The sequence below is a fragment of the Marmota marmota genome, unplaced genomic scaffold (assembly GCF_001458135.2).
Source record: "Marmota marmota marmota unplaced genomic scaffold, marMar, whole genome shotgun sequence".
Lineage (NCBI taxonomy): Eukaryota > Metazoa > Chordata > Mammalia > Rodentia > Sciuridae > Marmota > Marmota marmota.
This window is the reverse complement of record NW_026000261.1, coordinates 7711837-7724801: the sequence shown is the minus strand read 5'-3', so window position 1 is coordinate 7724801 and position 12965 is coordinate 7711837. Positions and strand designations below refer to the sequence as shown.

The 12965-nt window shown below is 34.4% G+C and overlaps 1 protein-coding gene across 2 annotated transcripts in view; it reads right to left on the bottom strand.

Moving 5' to 3' along the window:
* The window catches only part of Rbm41 (RNA binding motif protein 41), a 66519-nt gene that overhangs the window by 30320 nt on the left and 23234 nt on the right, over window positions 1-12965 (bottom strand). For both annotated transcript variants that reach the window (XM_015497968.2, XM_048796930.1), the window contains one exon: window positions 5191-5594. In XM_015497968.2, coding sequence (XP_015353454.1) covers window positions 5191-5594 — 404 coding nt within the window. The remainder of the gene's footprint in view (window positions 1-5190; window positions 5595-12965) is intronic.

The following is a 12965-nucleotide window of genomic DNA, read 5'->3' as shown; positions in this document are numbered from 1 at the left end:
TTAGAGTTTGCAACATACATTTTCAAGTAATATAAGTCCACTTTTAAATAACACTGTCTTATTTCAGGGATTGTGTGTGTGAGTGATCATATACATATGTATGTATGCGTGTGTGTATATATACATATATAAACACAATATATATACATATATATGTATATATAATAAACAGACACATATATATATATATTGCTGTTATTCATATCACTTCATCCATATGTTATAATCATATAAAACATTATTTTAATTACTTTGAAAAGTTAATTTTAAAATGAGAAAATAAAAAGATTTTATTTAACTTTCATGTGTCCTTCTCTTATGCTCTTTCTTTATGCAGATCTGAGTTTTGATTTATATAATTTTCCTTCTCCTTGGAGAATATTTTTTTAGTGACAAATTTCCTGTCTTTGTCTGAAAAATTCTTCATTATTTTTCCTTCACTTTTTAAAAAAATAATTGTAGATAGACATAATATTTTTATTTTATTTATTTTTATGTTGTGATGAGGATCAAACCCAGTGTCTCACACATGATAGGCAAGCATTCTACCACTGAACAACAACCCCAGCCCCTTCCTTCATTTTTGAAGGATCATTTTTCTGGATAAAGAATTCTAGGTGGGTGAGTTTTTCCCTCCTCAATACTAATACTTCTTACCTGATGAGCAGTCTTATGAAATTCTAATCTTTGTTCCTATATAGGTAAAAATTTTATTTTCTCTGGCTGGTTTAAAACTTTTTCTGTCTTTAGTTTTCTGTAGTTTGAACAAGTTATGCTTAGGAGTGGTTTTTTTTATATTTATCCTGCCTAATGTTTTCCAACTTCCTGGATGTGTGGTTTGTTGTCTGTCATTAGTTTCAGAAAATTTTCAGCCATTACTACTCCAAAATTTTCTCCTCCTTTTTCTCTTCTTCTTTTGGTATTTCAATAAGGTATATGTTATTCCTTTTGGAATTGTCCCATAGTTCTAAGCTATTCTGTTCCATTTGTTCTATTCATTTTCTTTGTATTTCAGCTTGGGAAGTTTCTACTGCCATGTCTTTAAGCTTTCTGTTTATTTCCTTTCTCATTTCCAACTTACTCAACTTATTCATGAGTCTTTCAAATAGTTCTTCATTTCAGTTGCAGTGTTTTATTTCTAGCATCCCCTTTTGATTCTTTGAGTTTCTACCTCTGTACTTACATTAGCCATCTGCTCTTGCATGCTCTCTCATTTTACTAGTAGACTCCTTACTATACTAATCATAGATATTTAAATTTTATATCTGCTAATTCAAAAACTTGTGTCACATCTTGAGTTTGGTTCTCATCCTTGTTTTATCTCCTCAAGTCTGTTTTTTTTTTTTTTTTTGAGCATGTTTTCTAATAGGGTGGGGTGGGGCTGTAGCCAGATGTGAATTATCAAGTAATAAGAACTGAGCCAAATTTTATTAATCTGTTTAGAGCCTGTAGAGCCACTGGAAGTAAAAGTCATTAAGATGCGGGGGTCAGTTTAGATTTCAACTGACAGGGGTTTATCACTCCTACACTACTCTATATTCCACCTCCACCAATTTGTCAGTTATTGCTATCTGTTCCTATCAGTTTATGGCTCCAGTGTCTTCTATTCCTATAAGCAGATTTGGGATGTGATTTCCTATAATTATCTATCTTTCCAGATTTCAGGGTTGTAGTTTGCCCTGTGACTGATTATCTGATGTGCCCAGAAAAATTCATTGATTTTTAGTTCATTAAGCTATTTCTTCTTGTAAGATAGGAGTAATGACTTCCAAGCACTTGAGATGTTGAACCTGAAAGGAAGAGTCTGCAACATTTTTTATTCAAAACTATATTTGTGGGTTTCATCAATGTTGATGTCTGTAATTCTATTTTATTAACTATTATATTGTATTCATTTTATGAATATACCATGCTTAATCCATTCTCCTAACGATGAGCATGTGTACTGTTTGCAAATGATACTATAAATATCCTTGTGAAATCTAATGTGCATGTGCAAGATTTTTCCCAGGATAGATGCCTAGATGCATAACTGCTGACTGATGGTGCTGGAGCATCTTCAGTTTTACTAGATATTGTCATGGTGTTCTTTTTGTTGTTGTTCTTTTTAAGTATACACAAAAGTAGAGTGTATTCTGACATACTGTCATGGTGTTCTTAAAAGCGGGTATACACATTTATATTCCCTCAATGGTATTTCAGAATTCTTATTCCACATATTCACTAACAGTTGGCATTGTCATGCCTTTAAATGTATGCCAATGTTCTAGGTATTGAATGGTATATATTGTTTTTCATACCTTTATTTTATTTATTTTATGTGGTTCTGAGGATCGAACCCAGTGCCTCATGCACACTAGGCAAGTGCTCTACCACAAGCTACAACCACAAACCGTCATTGGGTTTTTATTTTGCATTTTCTTGATTACTAATGAGATTTCTTAAATTTATTGGCCATTCAATTTTTGCCCCTGTGAATTGCCTGTTTATATGTTCTACCCATTTTTAATAGGGTTGTGTGTTTCTTATTGATTTGTAGAGAAGGGTTTCCTTAAAATGACTCCGAAAAGCACAAATCATCCAAAAATAACAATAATTAGATAACATTAAAATGAAAGTCAACAAAAGATATCAGAAACAATGTGGTAAAGGTAAGCTACCTACTTGGAGAAGACATTTCCTAAAGCAATCATTCATGTCTAGAAGTTTTAAATAATCCCTATAAATAAATATAGAAAAATGAACAAATGATGGGCAAAGGAATGGAAAAGCTAATTCAGAGTGTTGATGAAGGTCTAATATATGAATAAAAGTATAAATTCACTGGAAACCAGGAACTTGCAAATTAAAATAATGAGATATCATTTCAAACCAACTAGACCAGCAAAATTAAAAGTCTAATGCTATAAAGTCTTTGCAAAGATGTGAAGGGGAATCTGAAATCCTGCTTGAAGATATGCATATCCCATATCATAGTAATTCCACTCCTAGGTAACAAATGTAGAACAGTAACTCTTAAAATGTCACTCTCAGATCTGCAGCATCAGTATCTCCTGGGAACTTGCTGAAAATACAAATTTTCATGCCCTACTCTAGATCTATTGAGTAAAAAATTCTGGGGGTGAAGTCCATCAATCTGTTTTATTAAGTCCCTCAGGTGATTCTGATGAACACTAACAATGTAAGAACCACTGCAAAAGAGTGACACTTTTCCAACTTTTTTGACTGAGATCTACAGGAAGAATTAGATTTTACATTGTGGCCCACACACCTCTCTCCCCCTCTTGCTTCCTCTCACTCTCTCTCTCTCTCTCTAAAGCACATGTACACACAATAAAATAAAAGCTTTAAGAAAGAGCAATTACTCTAACTGTATGAAACATACTTTGATATTTTCTATTCTCTTTCACTTGATTTTTAAAAAAGAAACTGATTGTGACCTACTAATTGTAATCTAAGTTGAAAAACACTGTCATAAACTCTTGCATATGTACAATGAGAAATACACAATGTTTATTACAGAATTATCTGTAATAGTAAACTAATGGAAAGGACAAATGTTCAGGAAAATGGATAAACGAATTATAGAATATTTCTACAATGTAATACTAAATAAGTCTTTGTATCATTAGAAATAAATTTTAAAAACATTGCATATATTGAGTCAAAAAAGCAAGTTATATAAAACTATATAGTGTATGACTTCATCTATGTAGTCTTAAAATACAGAAAACTATGTTGTTTATGAATATAGATGTTCCTTGACTTACAATGGGGTTATGTACCAATAAACCCATTGTAAGTTAAAAATATCTTAATTTAGAAATGCATTAAGTTATAATGTGGAACATTATAACTTAGAAAAATAGTTCACTGTAGAGTATCAGTTGTTACCCTTCATGACTGCATGGCTGACTGGGTTATGGCTTACTGTGGCTGCCCAGCATCACAAGAGTGTACTATACTACATATCATTAGATTAGAGGAAAAAACAAAATTCAAAATTCAGAGTACAGTTTCTACAGAATGCCCATTGCTTTCACACAATCATAAAGTCAAAAATCATAAGTTGAGCCATCATAAATCAGGAACCATCTATATATAGATACATTACAAAGGCCTAAAAATGTTCATAGAAATGGAATAGCACATTCAGGATAGTAATTATCTGGAAAGGCAAATGGGATTGGTAAGGGATACATGGAAGACTTCAGGTGTATCTATAATGCTTTACAGTTTTTTTGATTAACAAAATACAGAAACTATTAAGATTTGATAAATATGGCTACTAGGTACACAGGGGCTTGCTATAGTATTTTATATAACCTTTGGTAAACTAAATAAAAATCAAGCTACCCTTGAACAAATAGAAAAAACAAATAGAAAAAAACATTAGAAATCAGTCACACAGAGGAAAATAATTAACATCCCTCATCTATAGTGCTTTTTTTTTTTTAATTCAGGGACAGTCAGAAACTGGCATTATTATTTTGTTTTGTATTTAAATTAGACACAGTATAATAATTCTTTAAGAGCTTATGTTGCCTTATTGCATAACATGGTAATGAGTTTCCCATTTCAGATGTTACATATATTATGCACATGAAATAATGATTTGATCTATAAAACAAGGATAATACATGTTAATTTGTTGTCAATTTCTCAAAGCTCAGAGGACTCATGTTTTCATTTTGCGTCTTTGCTTACAGAAACTTAAGTCATGTCACATGAAAGTCAGGTAGAACATTCTGAACTGAAAACTCACATGGTAACCAATAGTTAACTCTACTTACAACCAGTTGGTCAATTATTATTGACTAATTCCAGAAGCATCATGGCTACCAGTTATGGTGGTCCTATGAATAATAATTGATTATTGCTAGTCTAGGAAATTAGAAGTTACTTTTCCTTCAATTAAGGGCTTCTAATAGGTAGAACTAGCATGTCATCAAGATTTTGTTAAAATTTTAAGGGTAATTTAGGACCTAAGACAAGCACAAAGAACATCATGGGAATATGCTACTTATATACTATGCAGAGAACGAATAGTCAAGGTTAAGGATAAACACAATCACTATGCCTATGTCATGATCTTTGGTATAATCAAAGCTAACTTTAAAATATTATTTTTGGTAGAGGTAAATAAAAAATGAAAACAACCCATGTTGTTTTCCTTGGTTTGGCCTATACCTTGTTTGGTTCCCCTGGATTATATGAAGAAAACATAGGAATTTTTCGGATCTCTTCCTCTGACAAACGATTTCTCTGGATCTCATCTTCTGGGACAAATTCTATTGGCTGCGTCAGCTTCTTAGGCCCAGTCCAACATTGCTCAGGTGAAAAATCAATAACTTTTGTCACATGGAGACTGGGACCTTTACCCTGTGCTGCCTGTTTTCCCTTGTCCTGGAGTAGTGACGGGTTCTCAGCTGTGTCACTATCACCCACTGATGTGGCTGAGACCAGTGAGTGGGAAGCAAAGGGTTCACCTCTCATAAGTTGGAACTCTTCAAGACGTTTTTTCATTATCATCTCTTGGTAAAAACTTTCCAGGTTGTTCATGGGATCACCTTTGTTCTTCTTTGGGGGTTCATCTGGATCAAGACAAAGAGATAGGGAAGTTCTACAAAGCCTACCAGCACAATGTTTAACAAATAAAAATTAAATCATGGATCTCCAATTAGCAATTCTGCTGGGAAAGTCTTTACAACCTGTGACAAATGACAATGGTATATAACTATCTTATTATAGTGCATCTCAAGCAAGGCCAGAATGATGGCCAGGTAAATGAGGCACCTAGGACTCTCAGGATCATACAAGTATATGCACCTCTCATTGATAAGGATGTTTGAAAAATACAATGAGTATGGCACTATCACACTTAACCAAATTGATACAGTTCCTTATTATCATTAAATACTGAATTCATATATGAATTGCCTTCATTATTTCAAAGATTTTTTTTGTACTTGGTTATTTAATTCAGGATCTAAATCAGTCTTTGGATGTTACAACTCTTAAATCTCTTTCATTCTAAAACAGTTCCCCTTCCTTTCCACCCCTCTAACTTATGTTCTAGTCCTTTCATTGATTTAGTAGAGAAATATTATTTGTTCTATGCACAAATGAATAGGATGAATTGTTTCCTGATAGTATTCACTTGTTCCTCAAGCTTCTCTATTTCTGGGCAGTTAAATTTAAAGGTATGCTATATAATAAATACCCACTGGCCACATATGTCTGTTTAAGTTTTTAGTATGAATTACTCAGTGAAACTTAGCAAGTTTCAAATGTTCAATAGCTACATGTGGCTAATGTATACCATACTAGACAGAATAGACAAAGTCCATTTACATAATTACAGAACATTGTAATGAACAGTGCTGATCTAAATATTTGATGAAGTTCATGTTCAGTATTTTATTCAAGAATCTTTTATAGATAGATGTGTCCTTCCAAATAAGCTCCTGTATTGCCTTGATTTTCTGGCACAGCAAGACAGCCCAGGCTTATCTCACACATTTCTTAAACTAAACCTGAAATACTTGACCCCTGGTTCCTTTCAGTGAGAAGTGGTATTTAGAAACCAGGATATGTTACTACCTGTGTTCATCGGTATTGAGTTGTTGTTTCCAGCCCTACTTAGTGGGCAAAATTAACACATTTAAAAAAAAATAGATCACAAGTTCATATAAGTAATTCTAATTCAGATTTAAGATTACAAGGTTTTTACTTAAACTTTTTGATTTTAGACATGTATCTTGTATGCTTAAGACACTGGATTCTAATAATAACAAAATTATTTATTAATGTCTACCTACAACAATACACTTATAGAATTTTAGAATTTCAAATACAGTACTAATAGCACTATCAACAATAAAGCTACTGAATACGGTTTTATATTTCTTTTCAGTTACTCTGCCTTTAAATTAAACCTTATTGGGGATATACAGGTATTAAAGTCATTTGAAGTAATTGTTTCTCTGTGTAGTTATGTTACAACTTTATCATCAGGTTTATTTGCTTGAAGTTGTTTTTGAATTTTATGAATTTATCTCCTTCCCCACTTTTTGTGTGTGTGGTACTGGGGACTGAACTCAGGGCCTCGCCTTGTGCACACTAAGCAAGCACTCTACTTGGAGCTATATCCCCCAGCCCTATGTCCTTCTGTAATTAAAATTTTAAATTATGCAAAACATTTACATGGATCAAAAGTGAAAACTGTCATACAGTACCTTCACAGATGTGTCACTTCCATCTCTGTTCCCTTCATCCCATTCCCTTCCTTCCCCATTAATAATATTTCTTATTAAGTTTGGCTTATGGCTCCATTGTTTCTTTTTTAAAAATATAAGCAAATAAGCACACACACACATACAAACATACACACATATATAAAATTCATTAGTTATACCTTCTCCTTCATAAAGGTAACTTATTATAAATACTGTTCTACAACTTTTGTGCACTTAACAATATATCCTAGAAGTAATTCCATATTAATGTATAGAGCTCTTCTTCCTTCTTGTTTTTGTACAGTATTCCATTGTGTGGATGTACAATAGTTTGTTCAACTGGTCCCCCGATACATATTGGTTTTATATCCAGTCTTATGCTGTTATGAATAATGCCTTGAAACAATAGCCTTGTGTATATGGGATTTGGTACTTTGATAGAATATCTTTGAAACAGATTCTAAGAAGTAAAATTGCTGAGACAAAGGATAAATGTGCATGTAATTTTTCTATATATTATTGGATTTTGCTCTGTAGGAGTTATACTATTCTGTATTTCCACCAGCAAGGCCTAAGAGTATTTATAGAAATATTTCTTAGGACACAAAAAGCACTAACAATTAAAGAAAAAATTAGTAAATTCAACCATGCTAAAATTAGGAACTTCTGTTCATCAAAAAATGTCATCAAGAGACAGAAAAGCCAAAGAATTTTAAAAAGGTATTTACTACACAAATAACTAAAAGCTTGAATCCAGACAAATAAAAATGTCCTACATATCAATAAGAAAAAGATAAAGGCAACCATTAGGAAAATGAGCAAATACTGAAGAGGTATCTCATAATTATGTATAGCTAATAAATGTTTGCAAAAGTGCTCAACCGTATTTTAATTCAGGGAAATTCAAGTTTAGAAGGGAATTAAACACATAGGGAAGACAGACACTGGAAAAACTGAAAAAGAATGCCAATGATACATGTCCCTGAGGTTAGAGAGCAACTGGAATTAAATGAATATACAATGTTTACACTCAAAAATACTCGTTCAATGACCATGATATGCCAGGAATTATTTTTGGGTTTGGGGGATATAGCAATAAATAAAGATCCCTGGCACTACTGAGCAAGAAGGTGGCTCATTAAGATCCTCTGGCAATTTCACCACAGAGATACATCCACCAAGTTGAATAGCTATTCATGTACCAAACTACTAGCACAAGAGATATGCAATTGAGGTAAGAGATCATAGCACCTGCTTTTAGTATAACAAAATGAAAATATGCATTGAGGAAGGCAGGAAGGGAAGAATTGCTGTACTACCCCTCTTCAAACTATAAGCAGCCCACCCTGGAGAGAGGCACTTCCCACATGGGAAAGGGAGAAATAATTAAGTTGAGGACTTAAACTTGAAACCCAATACCACAGGTCCTCCATGGTGAAATCCAGTGTTGAGCAAAACCCATGACCTCTACTGCCAGACTGATAACCTGTGAACTTAGTTTCAGGAACTGCATTAGGCCAGATGGTAAAGAGAATGCTTCCAGAACTCCTCCTCCAAACTCAGTGTCAGAGTAGGGAGGAAGTTTACACCCACCCTTAGGGAGCAAGACAAAAAAGTTAGCTCAGGGATTGGTCTTGAAACCCAGATCCAGACCACTGTGGTGAGACCCAGCACTCAGCAGAAACAGAAGGCCTTGCACACAAGTCAGAGCCCACAGAGCCTCCAGAAGAGCTCTGGCACCAGATGGAAATCTGCCTGCCTGTAGGACAGACCCAAGTTTTGGCCTGCATCAGTTTCAGCCTTGAAGTGAGCCTAGGGAACAACCACCCTCCTCCCCAAGTCCCTGTAGGCCCCTGCAGAAGTGAAATTCAGGTGCAACTCAGCTTAGCATCAGCCTTGGTGGCCAAGGGACTGTCTCCACCACCCATCCCCCAACTTCAGACAGCACAGCTATCTCCAGACCAATATTCACAGACAGAGCTCTATAACAGCCATAACACCAAGCAAAGATCTGAATTCCAGTGAGACATACTTGTGTTTCACTCTGCATCAGCAACAGCTGTAGCATGGGCCTAAGTGTAACCCTGGTCCATGTGGCTGTGAGACTCAGGCACAACCTAGCAATAGCATCAGCCCAGGTGGCCAAGGGACTGGCCAATACTACTCCAATCTTGGGCAGCATAGCCTGCTGAAAGACCTAATTTGCTGGGGTTAGGACAGGGCAATAAAGATAAGAACTCAGTTTAGAACTTAATGCTGGGCTGGTAAAACCTAACACAGTGTAGATCTTAATGGGCCCCATCCAACCTATGGGTGGAGTCTTTGAAATAGCTCCAATATCAGAGGAAGCTATCTATTGCAACTCTATTCCAGCAAGCATTGCCTTTGGCTGGCTGCAGCAGTCTTAGGCCATGAGTCTACTTCAGCAGTAAGTAGCCCACAACAGTGTAGGCCTTGGTCTTAACTCAGTGTTGTGCTGATCTTGGTGGGGTATGGGCTTAGGATGTGACACAGCTTGGTGGCTTTGGTGGTACCGAGAGTGACATAAGAGCCCAAGGCAGTTCATTCAGCGACACTGCCCAGAGCTGGGAAGAATTCTGCAGTGACTGACCACAGGCCATTAACTGTGAATGAGGCATCTGTGCCTACACTGGCTCCAGGAAGAAGCTTATGGGGACAGATCACTCTCTGTAGGTATTCTCTTGTTTCTGAACAACACAGCAACAGAGTATTTGGTAGACACCTAGGCTTGGGTTTCCTTCCAATAGTGAAATAGTGACAATACACAAAGAGCAAACTCCTGGCAAATCTGGCCCTGAGTGTCATCTAGTGCTGAAGCAGTAAAAGTGACTGTAGGATCAGAGAAAATAAGCAGGCTGCTTAGGATTTCTGGAAAAACAGGAATAAACAAAGCCATATAAGGAAGAATGGAATAAAAAGTGACCTTCCAATGCCCAGACATCACTGCCATACCAACAAGCATCAAAGGCTTTTAGGAAACCATGACCTCACCTACTACTCAAAACAAGGTGCCAGAAACTGACCAGACAGTAATCACTATGGGAACATCTCACATAGAGAATTAAAATAGCTGTCTTAAGGAAACTCAATGAGTTTGAAGAGAACACAGAGACATAAATACTCTAACAGAGAAACTTAACAGAGAGATGAAAGCAATTTTTAAAAAAAGTTAAACAGAGGGCTGGGATGCAGCACAGTAATAGAGTGCTTGCTAGTCATTGCATAAAGCCTGGTTTGATGGTTTGATCCCAGCACTGAAGGGAAAAAAAAAACAAACAGAAATTCTTTTTTTTTTTTTTTGGGTGCTGGAGATTGAACCCAGGAATGCTTAATCATTGAGTCACATCCATTTTATATTTTGAGAAAGGGTATTTCTAAGTTGCTTATTGCCTCACTATTCTGCTGATGCTGGCCTTAAACTTGTAATTCTCCTGCCTCAGCCTCCTGAGTCACTGGGATTACAAGTATGCATCACCATGCCCAGAAAACAGAAATTCTTGAGCTGAAAAATGCACTTAGCAAAATTAAAAATGTAATAGAAGGCATCAACAGCAGGAAATATCAAACAGAATTTTAAAAATCAGCAAATTTGAAGACTGGCTTTTCAAAATATATGATTTTCAATCCATTGAAGGAGAAAATTCTCAGCCAAGAATACTGTACCCAACAAAGCTATCCTTTAGATATGGAGAAGAGTCAATGGCTTTCCCAGACAAACAGAAGCTGAGAGGAAATATCTCTACCATGCCTATTCTTTGAGAAATGTCAAAGAATGTTCTTAAAATTGAAAGAAACAGACATTAATGAATAAGGAGGAAATATAGAAAGGCATAAAACTTATTGGTACGAGTAATTATACAAACAAATTCAGAATGTTCTGATATAATAAGCATGAAGCAAAAACAATTCAATATCTTAAGTATGAGACTAAAAACAAATAAAATAATATGTACATTATGTTAAATGACATAAAATTCAAAATGTGGAGAGGAACAAAACATGACTGGAGAGTTTTATTATGAGTATACTTTCTCTTGTTCTTTTGTTCATTTGTTTGTTACCATCCTTATGATCATATCAAATTGCTATTTCAAAATAACTTGTTATAATCAAAAGATGTTTTTGTAAGTCTCATGGTAATAATAAAACAAAAATCTGTAATAGACAAACTAAAAATAATAAGCAAGTTATCAAAACACACTACTAGAATAAATTCATTTAATCGTAAAGAAAGACTATGAGAGGGAAAGAGAACAAACTACAATGAAACTAGAAAACAAGTTACATAATCCATTCTGCTGTCATGTATTTAAAAAAATTAAAATCAATAAAAAAGAAGACAAATTACAAATGGCTGCAGTAATATCTTATCTATCAATAATTACTATGAATCTAAATAGACTAAAAATTCTAAAAGACATAGAATGACTGAATGGGTGAAAAACAATATCCAACTATATGCTGCTTATAAGAAATTAATTTCACCTGTAAGGTATACATAGACTGAAAGTGAAGGGCTGGAATAAGATATTTCATGTGAACAGAGGCAGGAGTACCCATACTAATATCAGATAAAATCAACTATAAATCAAATACAGCAAGAAGAAACAAGGAATGTCATTATATAATGATAAAGGGTTTCGATTCAGAAAGAAGAAATAATTCTAAAAATATATGCACCCAACATCAGAGTACCCATATATATATATAAAGCAGGTATTAATAGACTGAAAGGGAGAGATGGATTCCAATATTAATTGCTGAAGACTTTTAATACCCCCCTTTCAGTAATAGACAGATCATCAGACAGAATATCAACAAAGAAACAGTTGTATTTATCCTATACCAAATGGACCTAATAGACATCTATAGAACATTTCCTCCAACAGTTATATATTTTCTCATCAGCACATGGAACATTAAACAGGATGATGGATCATATGATAGGCCACAAAACAAGTCTGAATAAATTTTAAAAACTGAAATAACATTGAGTATCTTTTCTCAGCACAATGCAACAAAGTTAGAAATCAATACTATGCAGAACTTTGCAAATTATATAAAGCCATTGATATTAAACAACTTACTTTTGAACAACCAATGGATCAAGGAAGAAATCAAGAAGGAAATTTAAAAATTACTAAAACAATGAAAAATGGAGATGTAACACACTCAACCTATTGTATACAGTGAAAACAGTATCAGGAGGAAAGTTTATAACAATTGATGCCAACGTCAGTAGAGTAGAAAGATCTCAGATAAAAAGTTTAACACTGCATCTCAAGGAACTAGAATAGCAAGAAGACACTAAAGCCAAAATTAGTAGAAGAAATAACATCAATCACAACAGAAATAAATAGACTAAAAATAAAGAGATCAATGAAACAAATGATTCTTCAAAAAGATAAAATAAACAATACTTCATGTAGCGTACTTAAGACTCAAAATCAGAAATGAAAACAACTGACACTACAGAAACACACATGATTATTAGACTTCATTATTAACAACTGTATTTTGACAAATATGATAATCTAGAGGAAATGAACAAATTGATAGAGTAAATCAGCACGACCCAGATACCAAAACCAAATAAGGACATAACAATGAAGTACAGGCCAATATCCTTGATGAATCCAGGTACAAAAATCCTCAACAAAACACTAGTCAAGAGACTCTAACAACACATTTAAAATGTTATTTAAC